The 20,969-nt window shown below is 43.8% G+C and overlaps 1 protein-coding gene across 2 annotated transcripts in view; it reads left to right on the top strand.

The window, feature by feature from the left end:
• Window positions 1-20,969, top strand: part of FSD1L (fibronectin type III and SPRY domain containing 1 like) — a 377,078-nt gene that overhangs the window by 242,544 nt on the left and 113,565 nt on the right. The window contains exons 9-10 of one of the 2 annotated variants that reach the window (XM_078676671.1): window positions 10,186-10,315; window positions 11,668-11,700. In XM_078676671.1, the coding sequence (XP_078532797.1) occupies window positions 10,186-10,315; window positions 11,668-11,700 (163 nt within the window). The remainder of the gene's footprint in view (window positions 1-10,185; window positions 10,316-11,667; window positions 11,701-20,969) is intronic. The other variant, XM_078676672.1, reaches the window with a different exon arrangement.

The raw sequence follows: 20,969 nt of genomic DNA, 5'->3' as shown, positions 1-20,969 counted from the left end.
ATGAGCCCGCAAAATTCCTGCAAAGCCCAAGCACACTCCTGAGAGCCCGCCGCACCTAAGAACAAGAAATCGTCTAGGTAATGCATGACCTGCTGATGGCCCGTCGCCTGTCTCATGACCCACTCTAGAAACGAGCTAAACGTCTCAAAGTAGGCACATGAAATGGAACAGCCCATGGGCATGCATTTGTCCATGTAAAACTTACCTTTGAAATTGAAACCTAGGAGGTGGTGATCTAACGGATGGACTGGGAGGAGACGGAAAGCCGACTCTGTCAGATTTTGCCATCAATGCCCCCGGCCCCAGGGCTCGCAATAAATCAACTGCCTGGTCAAATGAGGCATATTTCACACTACAAATGCCCTCATCAATCGCATCATTCAAAGATGCTCCTCTTGGTGCCGACAGGTTGTGAATCAGTCTAAATTCGCCTCTTTCTTACTTGGGTACTACTCCCAGCGGGGAATACACAAAATTGGGGACAGGCACCTCCTGGAAAGGTCCAGCTATCCTGCCCAGCGCCAGTTCCTTGCTAATCTTCGCACCCACCACTTCAGGGCTATGTAGTTGAGCTTATATAGCGCACAGCTACCCGCAGTGGGTTTCCCGGCGCTTGCTTAGGGAACCCGTCCTGATATTCCCCTGTGAGATAGCAGGGTATCCACAAGGTGAAAGTCAGGCATCCCGCTGCGAGGGGCCGTTGTGGAGATTAAGCAAGCTATTGCCCAGAGTCACAGAGTGTGAACCCATGAGTCGAGGAGGCACCGGGGCGAGAATTATCGAGTCCGTGGAATTTTTAGCCCAAAACCCGCCGAGGTGGGGAATTGAACCCTGGTCCAGGACCGATCTCAGCTTCCGGGTCTGCTGCCTCTAACCCCTGAGCCACACTTCTCCACTATGCTTTACTGATAGTTGGTTCCTGCAACGTGCGCTACCTGTGTACCCCACCGCCGGGATCCTAAAACCTTGTGAGAAACCTTCCTGAAGGAGAGTAGCCGCTGCGTGGTCCGGGTATCTATTCAACCATGGGATCATTGCCAAAACGTCTATCTGTGTGGGAGGGCCCGAATCGTCTGCACTACTCTGGCTTCCCCCTTCCCCTCTGACCGTGATTACCTTGCTTGGACCTGCAAGTTGTCTCGGGTGGGATGGGTGACCACAGACTGCACATGCATGTCTAAATCTACAGGTGCCCTGGGCCCTTGTGCAGGAGCGCTTATTAAAGTCCCAGCAAACCCCTTTTCTCTCCGACCCCCCCCCCCCCCCTATTTTTTCCCGGGACCTCACTCCCCTGGGATGACCGAAAGGGCTGTTGGGGTCTGGCGGAGAAAACCTTGACTGCATTCGTGACCTGGGATGAGGCTGTGTCCCCTGAGAACTGCTTGTGCCAAGACATAGAATCTACTCTGTCCCAAGCCAGTGATGAGCCAAATTCCTTTGCTTTCCTGAAATTTACATCATACTCCTTCCATGCATACCCAGTATATTGATCGCTCCACCCCACAATCCTGCTCTGGTAGCAAGCCATTGCTGCCTGCACATTAGGGGGGCGTTCGGCCGTAATAGCCGTAAGGACAGAAAAGGCCCTGATCCAATTCTTTAAAGTCTCGTCCACCCTGAACCTGGAGCACTGTGCCCTCCATTCACTCGGATGCATCCATTCCTTCAATAACTTGGCCTGCTCCATTTCCCTATTGTCTAGCAATAATGAAAAAATGTAAACATATTTGCCCGCCCAAATCAACTCTTTAACTGCCTGTGACACATGTTGTGCCAAATTTTCACTCCTGGATGGCACTGAGCCGTCCCCCAAGAGAGGGAGAGCCACCTCCTTACCATTGACGGGCGGCTGAACCGGTAGGCCCTCGTCTCCCTTCGGTTGAGCGGGACTGGAACCTGTAAGTGAAGAAGATGATGGCACCGCAATATTGTCAGCCGCAGTTGCAGCTTTAATCTTTTCTACCAATTTCGCCGCTTCTGCCGCAAGATCTGATGAGGCAGGAAACACGCCACCCTTTTGTAACCAAGGTAATAATGTGGCTATTTGAGATACCAACTCAACAGGGACCGGGTCCAAGCTGCCCACTGGCACAACTGGGACCCCAAGTGGCATGTCCGGTGGCACTGGCGCGATAGCCAAGGGGGCGGGTGTTGGCGGCACACTCGGGACCGGCGGGGGTACCACGGGCGGGGGGTTAATCCCCGCAGGGGGGGGCGCCGGCATCACGTACGGTACCGGTGTCGCGGGTACAGGGACAACTGGCAGAGGTGCCAGAGGAACCGATACCACAGGTGCGGGTGTATTCGGGACCGTAACTAGAGGCACGAGGGCTGGGGCACTGTACCTCGGTTTCTTGGCCTTAGATTTCTTTGGCGGGGTAACAAAATCTCCCCTCGGCAAGAGTGCATTTCTCTGCCGCATGGGCCTGCTTGATGGGCCTGGTGGATCAGCAAACCTCTCATTCATGCGGGCCTCCAATTCATCAACCTTCCCCAACCTCTTATTAATTTCACTCATTTCCCGCATCATGGCGTGCATCATAACCTCCATGCTAGGCCCTCCTTTGCCACCCTTTGGCCCCGGCATGTTTTCACCCCCTGCCCTACACTCCTAGTGTTACAGTTCAGGTCACCGTGTGCTTTGTACCTTTACCAGCTGGAGGATGCACAGGGGGCTACGAGCACCATGCAACCGTAACCGCAATGCCCCGGCTTGTCCGGTTTGTCAGGGGTGAGTAAACTCTAACGTAGACCCGCCCGGCGGCTACCAGAAGCAATGAAATGCAAGCCCCCCGCTCTCCTCTTACCGATCCAATCCTTTGTCTTCCCCAGCCGGCCTCGGGTATGTGGCCACGTCCGTCGTCCCCCACTCCGAGCTCACCGCGTGGAAGCTGCTGTAGCTTGCTGTAGCATAAATTGGGGACACTCAAATCAGTGATTGCCTGTAATAGAAAAAATTATTAATACCTGGGGGTGGCTAACTCAAAATAGTTGCTGAATATCAACAAGACAGCACAAAAGGACCCAAAATAGTGTCCCAGGGGGAGTGGGGAACTGATCAAACCTTTATTGACCACCCTTATCCTGAACCTGGTTGTAGCAGTCAACTAAATCCCACAGCCTAAACCTGGCTGTCCCTTCGAACTACACCACAGTCCATATGTAATCAACCTATCCCTAAATGTAGTATTCACCACAGTCACCTCCCCCCCCCCCCCAAGCGCTGCCCCAATCGCCCCTGCTTCGCCCCCCCCAGTAGAAAAAAGGTCGCCAGGGCTTTCAAGCCTAGCCCTACCGTCCGCCCTCCCGTGTGCGTATCGAGAAATGCCAAGAGAAACGCCCGATTTCAATGCACAGGCCCACAACTCTCCACCCTCGTGTTACACACCCTGCATTACTTGAGCCCTCCGCTGGCCGCAGGCAGCGCTGCTCCGCCTTGTCCGCCCCGACAAAATACCTTGATTAGCCGCCGAGGAACATACACGCCAGGGGCACACTCAGGCGGCGCTTCGTTTTCGTAGCAGGCAGCGCTGCTCGGCCTTGTCCGCCCCCCCCACCCCGACAAAATACCTTAATAGCACGCCGGGGACACACTCGGGCGGCGCCTCGTTTCCGTAGCGAGAAAACTTTATCTCCCCTCGAGCTCGAGCTGACCTCCTCTGGATGCTCGCTGTGTACGCCTGTTCCTTGCTGCCGCTGTCGCCTCCGTGGACGCTATCCGGAGCCTGGAATACAAAAACGACAAAAATTACCGAAACAACAAGCCCCGAGCGTGGGGCACGACCGGTGTGGGGGGGGAGCGTCCAGGAAACAAGGAGTCCCCCGGGCGCTCCCCGCCCCTTTATTGACCCCCACAGCCCGCCCCCCCGACCCGGATGTCGCACAATGACATCCGGGTCGGGGAGGGCGCCCGCCAATCGGTGGCAGGGCGCGCCCCTGAGGACACGCCCCACCACCGAGAGGCCTTGCTGGAGGGGGCGGTCGCCGCACCGCCATGCGTGCGGGGGGGCCAAGGGCCCCCCCTTTTCATTTTATAACACTCTGTCTCTTACCTTCCTTGGCACGATAAACTGCAATAATTGCTTCTCATGGGTGTCACTCCTAATATCTGAGATTCTTACTTGCGTTTGTTGACTTCATCATAACAATTTAAGAAATGTTTCCGTTGATCAGGGTCCGCTTTGGTTTTATTCTCAATTAATCTTTTCCTTTAGTCTTTCTTTTGCTCAATGTCAGATACTTTCTCCAGAAAACAACTTTTTCCCCATATTCACTTGTGAACTTTATCCAAATCTCTATGTGCTTGCAAGGCTTTTCCCTTACTGCTGGCACATCATATGGGTGGGAGTCAATTTCGCCAGGGCTTTCACTAATTTCTATGTTTAGGCCCCTGTTTCCTTACTGCACCCACACTCCTGACTAGGTCTTTAGGTATCTGCCAGCCTTGCCCTGCAGCTCATCCCGTGAAGGGGTTTAGGGTAGATTGGTAAGAATGGTAAGGGTGGGTCTAACCGCACTGCTCATCTGTTCTCATGGCAGGGAGTAAAACGCCTGTCAAACTTGTTAGCTGACCCTCTTTTATTGGGAGACTCCTGGTCACAGGCCATTGAAGCTCGCAGAGGTTCCGGTGTTGTGGCTAGATCAGCACCTCTTTTATCCACATACTCATCCACTAGGAATTCTTTTAAGGATTATAGAATATCCATTCCCTTCTCTGCACTCTTGCTGAGCCTGCTATAGTATAACATGGCCTCTGATCAAGTGAAGACACTTACATTCATCGGTGCACCAAAACTGTTGAAGATCTGTGCAAGTGCTGGTTGAAATCTGACAGGGTTTATTAACAAGAGGAAAATGAACATCTGCAGGGCACGAGGTTGGTGTCACGCGGGTGGACGGCATCCACCCACTATTTTCACAGGGTGGACACCGACCACCCTGCCAAGAAGTTGGGCCGCACTGAAAAATATGCTGAAATCGTCCCAGTGTAATTTGCAAACACTGGGACACACTCAGCTGCACCTGCACGTTGTTGTCTGGTTTCAATCCACAGCAACGTGCAGGCGGGGATGGGGATTTCTTAGTTCAGACTCCTGCTGGGCCCATAACGAAGGCCAAATCTGAGGGTCATGGGGCCTCCTTTTGTTCGAGTCTCCTGGCTGGGAGCAGTCAGGAGCCTTACACCTGATGCAAATACAGCAGAGGGGAAACAAAGGCTCACACCTTGTTAGCACTTCACACATACTTAAGAGAGGCAGCTTTTCGCTTTGTTCAGTCCGTTTACAAGATATGCATTCACTGTAAGAATGTCAGATGTGTTGGTCTTTCCCTATATTTACACAGAATAAATGTAATGCATACAATGCTTACTACCCCTGAGGACGCATTGAAATAATTTAAGTACCACTATTTTTTCTTTTAAATCACTATGGGTAGAGAAAGTTTATGCTGACAAAAGGCAACACTGTTTTATGTGTAGCTTACAAAAGTGTGAATCTTCTGCCTAAATCCGGAGGGTTTCCCTATATACTCGAAATATGCTCCAGCGTACTTATGATAGACATGTTAAACATATATGTGAGGGCTTTAGATCTGATGTCAAGTCTTATGATGCCGCTTCCTAAGATGTCACACGCAGTGATGTCACGCACCACGATGCCACTTGCATTCTGGCTAACTAGGTTAGTTCCCCACTTCTTTTTTTAGGACTTGTACCCTGAACATCTGTGAATCCCAGACCTGGTCAGCCAGGGGGTCTCTCAGTAAACTGTGTAATTGAGCTCCCCTAGAAAAGATAAACCACAAATTTATAGAGTTTTACAAACCGGGTTCAAAATGAGAAACACACAACTGCGTTAACAAAGGGGAGTACTTGGGTGCCTTCGTTTGTGATCGTGAGAAACGACAAAGGGGACTTTCGGATTATAGCACAAGTGTTAACTTTTTCGTCAGAGCAAGCTGATCTTTACTTTTTCGTCTCGAGAACCAAGATGTGAAAGAGGCTCCAAATGTCATAGACGGTAATTCCTCTAGGCGTGGTCATCGTGATCAAGAAAACATGGCTGGAGCGATTTTTATAACACTAAGGCTAGAACTAGCGTGTCACAACAGTTTTGTGTCGAGTGAACCCCTCCAACTGGTCATTGGAGTGATGCATCTTGTGTAATACAACGTATTAAAACTGATACAAGTACATCATTTTAAATCAATTTAACGTCGGAGCAGTTCCTGGGGGGGCGGTGTTCACTCTTTAGTAGTTGCTAAACCACATACCACACACAGCTCTAGATTCTATACGTAAATGCATCAAATCGGAAATACAACTAGATCAAAAGGGAACATATTCACGGGCTGGAAGAACAGAAATCACCCTGAGTAAGGCGCACAAATATAACAAGATGCAGATGTTAAAATATTGCACAAGGGTATATTATGTAGCCGTTATACAAATCATTTCCGATCTATGCAGAAATGCCTTTAAAGCGTTTGACATGTGCAGGCATAGACCTTGGATGAAATGTCGACCAGTGTCACCAATTGTCCAGGGAACGAATAAGTTCTGATATACTGTATTTTGTCATAACTGAAAATGGTGCTGTATCCGTACAACAAATTCAGAAGGAGGGTGGGTAACCTAATAAACCCTTGCGGGCTTGGGCAGGTAACGTTAGATAAAAGAGTGCCAGCAAGGGAATTTTCTTTTAATATGAATTGCAGCAAAGAGAATCTATATTTTTTAATTAAAGATCCAAACTCGTGAGATCAGTCGCTGAAAATGTAAATGTATTCCGTACCTCTTAAAAGGAGTGATGTTACCACACTAACTACTGAAAGAGAAAAGGAAAGCAACACAGAAAGTCTTAATATCAAATAGTCTTGTTGTTTACTTGTTGTATCAAATCATCAGGGTACACAATCAGTCATGAACATTAATCAGAGAATGCATTTCAAATGTACAAGGGATATAAACAATTTCTCCTATAATACATAAGAATAGAGTCCAAACTGTAATAAAGAAACACAGTGACTTCTAATCCACTAAAAGTAAGTCACTTGTGGCAGATGTCTGGAATGCAGAATTGGACAATATAAGTCGATGTTTCGGTCTTAACGCTTTAATTCACAAGACCTTCTTCAGGACAGATAAACTTAGCATCTAGCGATGACCCCTTAGAGAGGAAAGATAGGAAACCAACTTCTGAGTTAATGTATGGTGTCGGTGCCTAGTTTTCTCTGCATGGGTGTGCAGAGAGCTCATCGAGTGTGTCTCAACGCGTCTTATTTCACGAGACGTATTCCTTGTGTAGTAATCCAATGGAAATCTCAAAATAGGAAAGTCACGACGGCATTAACCACAGGTTGTCAATGCAGGAACGGCTATCAACCGGCGTTGTCACGGTAAGCGACAGCTATGACAGTGACATTAAAAAAAATATAGATTCTCTTTGCTGCAATTCATATTAAAAAAAATTCCCTTGCTGGCACTCTTTTATCTAACGTATCCGTACAACAGTCAGTTATTTTTTGTGGGTGGCATAGGATAAGATAATACTCGGGGAGATTGGAAACCTTAAATAACCTTACAAGACCTACTGAACTAAAGTGCTTTTCAAAAATGGTGTCCCAGGAATAGGAGACTGTGCATTGCATAGGGGATATATACTTTCAGATTGCATCAGTTTGTCATATAACCTGGTGAGCTCGAGTGAATTAATGCCTGTGGGTTAGAAATGCCCGTTTGAAGATGCTTCTGGTTTTGTTGGGCAAGTAAATCTCCTAACATGGGACTGAAAGCAGGCCACAAATGCACTCACACAAACTTACACATTTAAGGGTATTCACCAACTCCTCTTCTACCCTGCAAAAGATTGGAAATGTACCTTTGGCAGAAGTTAAACTTTTCCCAGTGACAGTAGGGGCCTCCCAAAAAAGGCGAGGGGTATAGAGAAAATAATTTTTGTGTTGGAATGTTGTCCCACTGGAGAAATAAATAAATACGTTTTTAACAAGTGAATTTGACTTTTCGCTGCAGTTTTTACATATACAAATATGTTTATGTATTTTTGAGCCTGCAAAAATGGAATTTACTCATTTTTATTGGGCGTACGCCTATAAACTTGTAACTGTCAATGATTTCCATGCCCCCAACAGTAGACGCCTGTGAATTCCTGAAAGTTATAATTCTGCACCTATACAAAGTCATAATGCAGGTGCACTTTTGATACCTTCAATAACAATGGGTTCCCAAATGTATGTTTTTAGATGTTTTATCTTGATTTTCCTTTTTGGTTTTTTACTATTGGCATGCACCAACCCCGTTTCAATAAATGATTCCTTAGAAAGGTATTTTAATTGTCCTTAAATATTTCACAGTAGTTCATCCACTCTGTCTTTAAAATTCCTCTTTGTTTTTTCAAGTTGGTTATATTTTGGGTACATTTTATATTGAAAGCAAACAAGGTGCATGAAAGGTTTACAAAACTGTTTGCAATCTTCAGTTTTTTTCACTTTGCATATTTTAAGGGGGTCATTGTTAGCTTTCAACCAAAAATTACCATTCTAGTCTCCATTTTTCTGCATGTATTGGTCTATATTAAAGTAGTCCAAAAATTGTTATATTTTTCAAGGATGTATGACATTACAACGCATGCTTTTACCACGCATGCTGTTACGACACCGTTTTTACAACGCATGCTGTTACAACGCATAGCGCTTTGGGGTGCTGGATAGTGAATAGTTTAATTTACTATTTCAACTCCAGTCCCGGTGGATAGTAGGGAAGGTGTTGGATAGTAAATTAAATCTATTTCCTATCCTAGAGCGCTACCCAGCGCAATGCCTTGTAATGACATGCGTTGTAATGGTTGCGTTGTAAAGGCACTGCATGGTAAAAGTTGAATTGTAAAGGATGTTTCCCATTCTTCAAACATCTACACTTTTGTTTTATTGGAACCACGGGGAGTAATGCCAGCTTAGCTGATTTCCTTAACCCTGATAATACAGGCTAGTATTATTGAACCATACATACAGTTTTGAACATTTTATACATACGGTTGCATATGCGTTAGCCACAGTCAATCTTCTTTCCCATTTTCATATTGTGCCACTATTGACTGACAGCCAAGAGGCTTGTGCTGTTGGGGATTGTGCTTACTTGTCCAGGGCACAAAATAAACATGGAGACTTATTGTCCTAGATTTAAAAAAATTTATCCTTGGTGTTAGGCTGTAAGAAAATGTCATCCTTGCACGGGCTACTTTTAGAGGTGTACTTTAACATTTGGTTATGCCTATTAGAATAGAGTTACCACAGTCTAGCCTTCAGAGTTCCATCAGTGAGGACTAGGGTTTTAAAAATCCTTTTTTGATATGAAATATTTAACCCCTATTAGAAGTCTTCACTGGTATTGGCATTTTTTAGCTAGATTATTAATGTATGCTTGAAGATTTTAGGATTTTTTTAAATATACTTTGGCGATACAGTACAGCCACCAAAAATAGGTGGAATTCCTATCTGCCCTATTCATAGTGTATAGCTAGGTATATATGCTAACAAAAAAGTGAATTCATGGTATCCACTATTATTGCCGGGTGTGTCTCATCCGCCAAGGCCTAACTAACTCACAGAGCCTGTTGTCAATAATAAAAAAATTACAATTTGGCACACTCTATAATTAAGGACTTGCCGTCAAGAATATTAATAGATGCAAGCCAGAATTTGACAGGTATTTTGCTGTGTGGATTTGGAATCCGGGAATATTCAATTTTCAAATGTTTAATTTGTAACTGTTGGGTCATCCACATTTGAAGTTTTTAAGTAGTATTAACCCCTTGCGTGCTTCTGTTGGCCAAAGGCCGTCGCGCACACTACCTTCGTAGTGCTGCGCACGTCCGATGGCCGACATGGCCCTGCCCACTCATTAAACCTGCCGCACCGTCGAGGTAAACAGGTTAATTTAGAGAGTGATATTCTCAGTGAGGGGGTTATTTAAATAAAGCATAATATAATTAGCCTAGAGATGATACAAGATGTCAGTTATTGAAATGTTCCATGAACGTTTATTAAGCCGATTTAATGGAGAAAATAAAAGTATTGAGCCCATTGTCTATCCAGGTACAAGAGGTCGAGATTTCACTGATAACTGAATCACAACACAAGTTTTATTTTAAATGTTTTCTCTTGTAGCTTTGAATTTCACCTTTGATGGTACGTCATCACATCTAAACTTGAAAGTAGAAGATTCCATTGTTGAGTGGGATTCGCTGGCAGGAAAAAGTCAAGAAAACAAAGTAAAGGGGAAGGAAAACCGGGGCAGGTAATACTGTTTGTCTTCTTGATTTATTCATTTTATAACAGTTGTCTGATTATTTTGATCAACTAGAGAAAACTATTTTTATTTGCTCGGTACGGCTTGGCTAGTGTAAACTTCACAGCATTGTTTTTTTTTGGTGTTGGGTTAGGTGTCCACCTAGAAGATTAAAGGAAGTGTCCATGTCATGGCTCTGAAGGGTGTCTATTTGGTACTCTACTGACCCGGGGCTTTGCTTCATAGGCCCTGGGGCATAGCAGGCATGTGCGCCTTGGGGCAGATACATGTGTTACCCCGTCTATAATACGGGGTGCGTGGTTGCATATTTTGTGATCATGGAATTCCAGCTGGGGGGAGGGAATATTCCCTTCTATTATATGGAAGTGTGATGTAAGGCAAACAAGGGAATACTGTTGAAGCTGCGTTAAATCACATTACAGATTGAGATGGAGGCGTTAACTGGTTTTCAGGCTGTGCACTGATTGTGCACCAAACATGAGCTGACATACCGGTCACGCGCGCCTAAAGGTGCTACTTAGTAAGGGAACACAGGAACTTCTATGGTATCACCCTGCTGGTGGGTGAAGTGACGCATCACACCAGCCTGCGGGATTATGCCTTCTCGTCTTGAAAATGAGCCCTGTTCCTCAGGCAGTGAAAGATGGAGACGTGATTTCAAACCACGTCTCTGTTTTTAACTAATATCGTCTCCGCAGAGAAGCACAAACTGTCACAATTACTTTGTGACTGTGCTAGAGATACCACATTTTCCCTAACTGGGCTCTCTCTCCTAGTCTGCACTGGGAACATCCACAAAAATATGCTTTTCGGTCCAGACAGGTGCGGCATGACCAATTGCTAAACTGACCCTCTTGTACATTATTCTGAGCAGTGTCCACCCCAATTAAAAGTTCTTTGGATTGAAATCATTAATAATCTTTATCTAATTGTAAAGTATTCCATCAGTAAATGAATTGATAAACCTAGAACAAGAGCCACCCCCTAATGAACTGCTAGAAGGGCAAGTTGCTGCTGCTGTGAAATGCCCTATTGCCACCTGAAGCATTAGATGCAAGATATTGTGATACCATTTTTGAAAGGGATGCAGAATGAGTATAACAAATATCACCATCACCCCATAGCAGCCGCCCTTTCACCTGATGCAGATTCATTTGTTTGTATTTACTTGCTTGATGCTAATGTTTGGGACATTTTGTTATTATAGAAAGATATGTACCTGTTTGACCTAAGGCATGACCATTTTTGGAGATAGCAGTACCCCGAATATGGGTGGCATTGTCCTCCTGGGTTGTGGTTTACAGAATGTTAACTGTTGCCTTGTTTCTGTTGTCCGACAGTGGCCAGTTCCATTCCATGAAGAACAATTCAAGGTGAAGAAAACGTGTCTCTATCTAGCTCTAGGACCTAGCTCTTCTGTAGCTTGGCTGAACACCTTCTAACAGTAGACATTTCTCTAGATGATTAATGCCTGTCAACTGATCTAACAGCCTTTCTTATGGTGTGAGAAAAAACCTTTGTTGCCTCGGGTGGAGTCCAAATCGGATTGCAAAATTTCAAACTCTAAAATATTAGTTTTAAGGGACCGTTTAAATTTTTGTCCCAATTCACCACATTTTTCCCTATGTTCTGTTGACTACCCTCGTATTATGCAGTTTAATGCTGCAGTTCTATTGAATAGTTATTGGGATTCAGGTTGATATTTTTTAGCCGTTTAGTGAGATGTCATACCCACTTTTAAACATGCATGCTTTATGCATAGTAATGTGCCACTGCATGTTTATATCCCACTTTGCCCAGGATAAGTAGAACATTGAAGAAGGGCAAAACCCTGAGTATAATATCCAAGATTATTTACAGTGAGCTGGGTAAAATTTAGATTTTTGTTGTCTTCATTTGTACTGCTCCTTGAAGAGATACGTTCGATTTAGTTTCTGAATTACAGGTGGTAGAAGCTGTTGGGGGGTTTGGTGTGGGGATGTTTAAAATGGAGAAGGAATGTCTTCTGGTCTTTTCTTTCTTGATTTTCTTAATCTCCTGTCTGGTGATGTCCTTGCTTAATGTGAGACGCTGTCCACCTAATATGGATAGTGATCAGATATGTAGAGGTTTCATTCCTGGTGACCTTATGTGGGGAATCAGCTGCTCATGAAAATGATGTGGGTCTGGAAAAGGAGCCAGTGTAGTTAGTGTTGGGTTAATGTAGTCAAACTTATTCAAGCCCCAGATTAAAAGTATTTCAGCAGCTAGGATGACTTTCAGTCATAAAATGTGGTGTCTGGGAGGTCATTGAGCAAAGCATTATCTCCTTCCAGGTGGTCGAGGACCCAAGGTCCCATAGCTCTTCAGAAGTTGAGTTATGGGAGGAAGGATTTTGCTTTCAAGAGGGATAGCTAGTACATTAGTGTCTAGCTTGTCTTGTTAATGTGGTCTTTGAAGGAGATGGCTGAATATCAGTGATTTTGCCTTGGCTGTTAGCTGGATGTGAAGCCCTTCTGGTTCATGCTAGATAGCTAGATTTACATCTAAGATTGTTTGGTGCTGTTCACGAATAGACGGAATTCATTCTGTTTAGATTAATTTTTAGGTTTCTGATATGACATCCAGTTACTGATTAGCTCCAGCTCTTGGTCTTTGTTTTCAAAGTAGTCCCTATATTGGTGCATCGGAAGATGTTTCCCCAGAGTATATCACTAGAGGGCCCATAGACTGCATGTAACCATGCAACAGCACACTGGGTTTAATTTTATGAGGTGACCTCTCTCTGGTATTGCCTGCATGCAAGTATAAAAGAACGCAATGTGGGCTTCGTACATAGTTTTGCAAGCATATTTTATATCTGGAAGTTTTACACGAGATTTTCTTTTCTTCACACAAGTTGTAAAGCTTTTACAGAGGTCTCAGCCAAAGACTGGATGTGCTGGGAAATCATTGGAGATGGGCTAGGTATTTTAAAAACATCCGGAAAAGTGGTGGACTTTTAGTGTGGCCAGGGAGAGTGCGAAGTTGAACTGCTTTCAAATGGATTAGCAGTGTTGCAGGCTTCTAGCTCTACATATTTCTTTCAGTTTTTCTCTGTATCCAAGTTTCTCCCTCAGGTTTGTGATTGGTTTAATTGGCGAGATGGGGAGATAAAGTCAACATTCAGGTACCTTTTCAAAACAAAATAGCTCCATACTGAGAAAAGGTAATTTTTTATAACAAGTAACTGCATATCTGTAAAAGTGGTGGCACAGAAGGTAGTTTCTCATTATCTGACGAAGGCTGTTGGATTCACAATTCTGGTTCTATCCCTTGAGATGGTCATTGGCAGAGTGACCATCTGCACGGTTTGTATGGAAAGTTTAAATAGTTGCTGAATACAGTTTTCAGTCTGTTTCCCAGAATAAAGTTGCCATTTCTAGTTTTAAATCCTGCTTATATTTTTACGTCTCTGACTTAACAGTCTCACTTTAAGGATGGTTGATTGACTGGTTCAGCCATAACACTGCTTCAACCTTTGTGTCTGGGAAGTAGATATTTAGCAGCCTAGCAAAGACAAAGTGGCTGGGAGCCCTCGCCATCTTTCTGGTTCTATGCTTGAGCTTAAAGTCTTAGTTTGCCTTTATCTTTTTTCTTTCCATGCTTTCGCTCCCTCCTTCTTTTCTTTTGGTAAGTAAATACTTGCTTCTTTTACTTTTTCCTTTCTCGCTCGCTCCTCGTGAAACACCTTCTGTTCCAGTGTGATAACCCCTGATTTTGAACAATGACCAAAATCAGAGGTTCTCAAATATTATGTATGTGTGTTTATGAATGTATTTGTTGGGAATGTTAAGTGTGATTCCCTTTTGAATCCCCGGTTGCCTTTTACCAAACACTTTGATCTGTCAACAACAGATATTCTAGGATTCTTATCAACCCTTGTGCATAATGGCTGTGATTTCCTGCATGCCCACTTGCTTCTGTTTTTTAGCTTGTGGAATACTCTGAGCCTTTTGCCTTAATTTTGCAAGGAAAATATATATGTTTCATAATATTTGGTCTAATAGTTGTCCAAATGCGGGTTCTGTGTGGAAAAATGTTATAGGTCGTTGTTCACCAGTTCCTTGGATTGTTAGTGCTTTTGTGAGTTATGGTGTGCAGATGAAATATGTATGGTGAGTGTTCTGGATGGGGGGTACTCTGTGGGGTGAGATGGAACTGGGTTTGTTGCTCTCCACCTTTATATGAATGTGTGTGTGTGTGTGTGTGTGTGTGTGTGTGAGAGAACAAGACCTAGCAGTGGGTCCGGAGTTCAGCATTGGAGTGCTCGTCAAAGACTTTCAGTCCTCAATATGTAAACTTTCTTTTCTTGTATGTTGGTTATCTGAGGAATGTTCGCTGAAGAGGAGGGACTGAAGGATGAGTTGTGATACTCTTATACAAGCCCAATGTGGCTGTGATTGCTGTAGCTTGTGTTTATTTACATAGTGCATGCCATTTCTTGTTACTGTTGGAAGTCTTGATTTGCTGCGCTCAACATCATATTGTGGGTAATCCTGGTGGAGTTTCCTCTTGGGATGTCCGGTTTCCTGGTCTTCCCTTTTACTTATGTGAGCACATGCGTGAGTATTGTCTTATCAGTAGAGTAGCCCTATCCCATTGTCCATGAATATCCTGGCTCAAACATCTCATTCACTTTCCCACTACGTGTGTCACTAGCATTGTGTTCCCTCTCCCCGCGTACATGTCACTCCTGTCCTGATGTGGGTTTATCACTGACATATAGTCCGTGGATTCTCATTTTTCGGTCTATAGGCCTCCACGTATTGGTGTTTTCCTGTCAAAGAGGATGTCTCCCATTCAGCATATTTCAGGTCATGTGACACTTAGAGCAATTAGCGCGTAGAAGATGAAATGAACTCTTGCATCGGTCAGGATCCATTGGAGCACTTGAAAAGTTTGGCTGATCTTTCTGGTTTTTTGTACTCTTTGGATCTCCGTGGTATTTATAATCTTGCCATACTCCAAGCATGCTCTTACCAGGACTCTCTTCGGGTCCACAGGATGGTCAGTTTGGAGAAGTGACCAGATTGTATGGAGTATAAAAGCTGTGGATTGACAGATCTATCAATCAGAATTTATAAAGCGCTGCTAAATACTCAATAAAGTATCCACTGGAGAACTAACCAGACCCCGGAGACTAAAGGCCTGCCAGACTGATCTGTGATGGCGAGAACTGTCATACGGTGAAGGGGGGCGGGTGAGAATTCTGTGGCAGCAAGATTGCATGGAATGTATTCATGTTACATTATGGCAGCGATTGGAGGGATATGTTCAAGCTACTGTTCGTGGGTGCCCAGGTTTAAGTTGTCCGGCAGCAATGAGAGGTTTGTAGTGCAGTGGCTTGCCAGATTGAAATAGAGCTGATACAAGAGCTAACTGACTGAGCCAAAGGGTTTTGCACAAGCACAGTGCTCAGGTGGTGTTGGTAAGGGACCGAAAGTAGATAGAAAGGTTTTCAAATAAAGAGGTGAAGTCCGGGATTAGGGATGAGAACATATTTCTGAGTTTACACCCAATGCAACTTACATTCTTTAAAGAGTGTCAGTTTGGCGGACTGCTCAAGTGTCAGAGTCCATCTGCGGGATATAGATTTCAATTACTGCCCAAGTGCTTGCAGTGCTCCAATTTTGGGTGAATGGGAGTGATAGTTTAAAATATGGCCGTGTTCTGAATAGACTTTATATTGTGTAGACCGAATATAAGTATCTTTGGATAAAACATTTGATTCGGGTAGTCACTTGTCTGGAGCCTGCGGAATTGGAATGAACCTATTGCATGGGTTTGGGATGGTCAACTTTTGTGCCGAACAGGGGTTGGTATGTGAGCAAGGTGGCAGATCTTCTATGTGAATGAAGAGTGGGAAGAAGTGGGCCTGGAATATGGGATTCTGAAAATTACCTTGGAAGTCAAACACTGTGAATAAATTCAGAAAGAAAGGGTGACTGGTGACAGGAGTATTGTGTTAAGGACATGGGGGCATATGTATCAAGCTAAATTGCGATCGCAAACGCTAAAATTCGCAGAATGTCAGCGTTTGCGATCGCAATTTAGCTGTGTGCAATGTATGAGAAATGTAATCACTCGCAAAATAAGGAATCGTGAAATTTGTGATTCCCAATTTTGCGTTTGCATTCAAGAAATCGCAAATTGCGATTCCTTAAATGCAATGTTGGAAGCACAGAAAAAGTGCAATTTGGCCGTAAGGAATCGCAAATTACTCCAACTTCAAGTTGGTGGTAATTTGCGATTACTTTGAAAAATTCACTTTTTTGCATTTTCAAAGTGCCATATGGCGCAAATACATGCCCTTGGGCCACATGCGCACACACATTTCAGGGGTGCAACAGTGTGTCTTTGACACCCTGGCCCCCTTGAAATTGCATTCTCAATTTGCGATTCTCTAATTGCGAATCGCAAATTGAGAATGTCTTCCCATTCATTCCTATGGTCCTCGTAGCCCATAGGAATGAATGAGAAGGAATTCCTTATTTGCGAATCTCAATTTGCGATTTGCAAATAAGGAATATATAGGATTCGCTAATTTTTTTGCAAGTCATTGCATTTTGCGATTCTCTAATTGCGTTTTGCTAAAAAATCGCAATTTGAGAATCGCAAAAATCGTTTTAGATACATATGGCCCTTAGTGAGTGATTGGTTCAGAAATAGATGGATCATCAGTGAGTACTCCCGGGTGATTGAATATAGAAAAGCAGTGATTTCTGTGACCTTATTTGGCAATGAGTTAGCAAGGAAAATGTGGAGCGAAGGCTGTGCTTGTATGCTGTTTTTAAGAAAATCATTCTGTGATAAATGGTTATTGAATCTTAACCGGCATTTTTATTTACATTTATTTAGATCTACTTATTTTTTTATTAGGTGATATGGGCTTGTGACCAGTATTTTAGGTGAAGGAAGTTATTAGTCGCACTTAGTGGAAAAGGGACCACAGGGGGTCAGGTTGGAAGGACAAGGAGCTATTTTGGTTTAAATGTATATTTAGGTGTTTAATTGCAGGATAAGTAGAAAGGAAATGAATAAAACAGCGTTTCGATCCAGGCATGCTTCTGCACATGGATCCTACTCCTCTTACTTCCTGGTGGAGTCCCCCTGTTCCAAGATTTAACACCTTGAAAAAAAACTCAAGGAGTATTGTTAAAGGTGGGCTTAGCCACCCAAAAAGACAAAAGGGCAAGGTGTGAGAGAGGTCTTAAAAGGCAGACTTGGCACATCCTAAAGTGGCTTCGTGTGTACTGAGTGAGAGTATCAGTTTGTGAGGGATCTGAAGGCCTTCATCCTGCATGTCTTACTTTCTGTGAGTGTGTATCAACTACCCTTCCCCTAAACCATGTGCATTGAGACTCTCCGATTCTCACCTCTCTCCTGTCGACCCACACCACTTAGTAGACATGGGTCGTGGGTATACCTCTAGAAACAAAACACAAGGAATGTCAAGTTAGGAGAATTTATTAGCCAGACCCATGGGTATATGGACACGGCACAAACCAATTTCCACCATCCAACAAATATGCACTAAGTGCATACGGTTTATTTTAATTTATTTTTACGCTCATTTATGTAGCGTTGTTCTAGCCAGTTAAGGAGTGGAACGCTTCACAGGTCACAGGAATTATTCAGAGGATATTAAAGAGACATGGTAATAAGAACAATGGTAACCTCAACAGCAGTAGACTCTTGGCTATTGTCGGGAACCCATTGTAAAAATGTAATCTTGTGATTGGAGAAAGTGGGGCTTCAGATTATTCCTAATATGAGATCTTCAGGCAAATTGTTCCAGAGTCTTGGAGCCAGACATTAGAAATATTGCTTTAGTGTTTTGGGTTTTCATACTTTAGGAATTTCATTGACCAGTTTTGATTTCTTTCTGGTGCCTCACATACCTCCAATCATACATTTCGTTCACCTAGGAGGGTGGGCCTGGGTGCATAACAGTGTGTACAATAAATGCTTTAAATGGATTCTTGCATATGGGGCGAGTCAGTGGAGTTCTTTTCTGATGGGGTTAATGTAATCCAATTTTTCGAGATTTGACAAAGTGGGCAGAAGTATGCTGTGTGGCTAGGAGGGAGGCTAGATCTGTTTTGGGAAGACCTGCAAGTATTGCATTGATGCCAATAATGTGTGAAGACCAAGGCCTGAAAAGTGGCCCTGAAGCCTTCCTGTGGGCTAGAGGGTTTGAGGTTTTTTTAAAACGATGGATCTGGCATGAAGCATGGGTGAAGTCATAGATAAATATTGGTTGATGGTGTTCCCAAGGGATTTTCCTTTAGGAGCCAGGGTGGAAGTTCTGAGATGTAATAGCCAGTTGTGAACAGTGTGTGAAGATGTGCGAGAGTGGAGGAGAAGGTATTCAATGTTTGCAGAGAAGCATATAATAGAAAATGAGTTCATACATTGTGAATGGTTTTACATGAATAATTTTATGGTAGTGATGTGAGATGGGTTTGTTTAAGGTAACGTTGGATTTCATTGGCCTAGTGGTGTAGCATTATTCCTTTAGCATGTAGCATTGGTTCACGAGGCTCCATGTGAAGGTTGATAGCAGAGGAGAGGATTGTGCCTTGAGATACACCGCCGTAGATTGGTTGGGAATGTAATTAAATTTATTTCATTGTAACAAATTGAGATTTGGGTGTGACAACGGATTGGAGACATTTTAGATTAAACTTTTCTTGTGGATTATATGTTAATTGTGGTGGCATGATTGATGCTATCAGATGCTAACACGCCAAAATGTGTATCTCTTCCATCAACTATTCATAGAGCATCATTGAAGATTGGTAGGTTGGTTGTTTTCTCTTGTATTTAGGTTAGAACCTGAATTTTAGGAGTGTTGTATATTGTTTGAGATATGAGGTACAAGTTGGTTGGAGACACCTTTTTGTATTTTTTCCCTAAAGAGGGGCACTTTGGAGATTAGTCTCAGGTTTTGGAAGTCGTTGGGGTCTGTGTTTGGCTTTTTCAGCAGAGGTAATATGTCTTTCCTTGAGGGGGGAGGGAAATTTACCATCTGTAGGTGAAGAGTTAATGTTATGTTATAGAGTTCTCCATTATGGTTTTAGAGCAGAGCATAGCACTTAATTGGCACTAGTGGCTGTGACTGATATCAGGTGCTCTCTAGATGCGTGTACACACTATGCTCATGCTTTAGACCTAACTGCAGCTTTTTGACACTGTGACCCATGTTAAGCTACTCCAAAGACTGCTAAATGTCTGGGTCGAAGGGCCTGCCCTAGCTTGGTTTCAGGACTTCCTGAATGACCGAATGCAGTGCGTCTCGCTCTGAGCCTTCAAAGCCAAGCCTCTGCTATCGGATAAAGGGGTCCTGCCTGAGCCCTACACTGTTTAGCATTTATGTGGCCCTTTTCACAAAAGTTATCAGAACATATATCATATTCAGTCGACGCACTGCTGGTCCTGTCCTTTGATTAGGACTTAGACAAAGTTAAGGGTCGCTTCGTGGAGGGTATGAAAGTGATTGTAAAATGGATGTCAAATAACTTTCTACAGTTGAACCCTGGGAAAATGGAGATTTTGTTGTGTGGGACAGCCCAATTCTTGTGGACCCTAGACAAGTGGCAACCAGAATTAGGTAACGCTCCCATCACTAGCAAGGCAGAGAAACACATAGGAATAACGTTCGATCAAGAACTTAACATGAAAGAACAAGTCCAATCTACAACAGGCACGTGTTTTTACATGCTGTGCCTATTGAAGAAAGTCTTCCTATTTCTTCCATTATCTTCAGGAAGACCCTGATACAGGCTCTTGTTGTAAATCGGCTAGATTACAGCAACACGTTACTAGCCTCAGCAAATTAGGCTTTATTGTCTAAACTACAGATTATCCAAAACACAACAGCACAACTGATCTGTAACCTTCCACTCAGATCGGCATCTGCCCCCCCTCCTAAAATATCTTCACTGGCTGCCATTAAATAACAGTATAATGTTCAAAATGTGCTGTTTAATCTATAAAGTCCGGCTGGGCAAGGGCCCAGAGTAACTCTGTCAGAGGCCCCTACGATCTCACCCTGCCAGAACCCTACGATCCAGTCAGCAGGAACTACTGGTAGTCACCTACATTCTTCGAGCCAGATGGGGTGAGAGATCTTTCTCCGACCATTGGAACAAACTACCACTCCATGTTAGAACCAGCCCCAATTATAATAAATTCAGGAAAGCACTAAACACTGTGCTATTTTAACCCTACTCCAATCTACTGCACTGACTGTGCGCCAGGATACCCCTGGTGGGGGTGATTCGTGTGTGGTATCAAATAACTCATTCATTCATTCATGAGGTAATTAAGGGCGTGGCTTAAAAACACATAAGCTAAAAATCTGTGCTTAGCATAGTATGTAACATTGCCAATGGTTGGTAGTTCCTTAAGATAAATAAGCAGCAATTATGGCTTCGTTGTAGAGAATATTGAAAATGCTTCAATTTTGCAATGATGAGGCTGTGAAAGAACTATAACGAGTCTCCTTGAACTTACTGGTACTGCTGCAGAGTTAAGATTTTTTTTCACCCTAAAGGTGAGGGAAAAAATGGAGAGCCCGATAGGCACCCTTCTCAGCAGCTGCTTTTTAGTAGAGACA

Source organism: Lissotriton helveticus, chromosome 2_1 (assembly GCF_964261635.1).
Source record: "Lissotriton helveticus chromosome 2_1, aLisHel1.1, whole genome shotgun sequence".
Lineage (NCBI taxonomy): Eukaryota > Metazoa > Chordata > Amphibia > Caudata > Salamandridae > Lissotriton > Lissotriton helveticus.
This window is presented reverse-complemented; position numbering and strand designations above follow the sequence as displayed.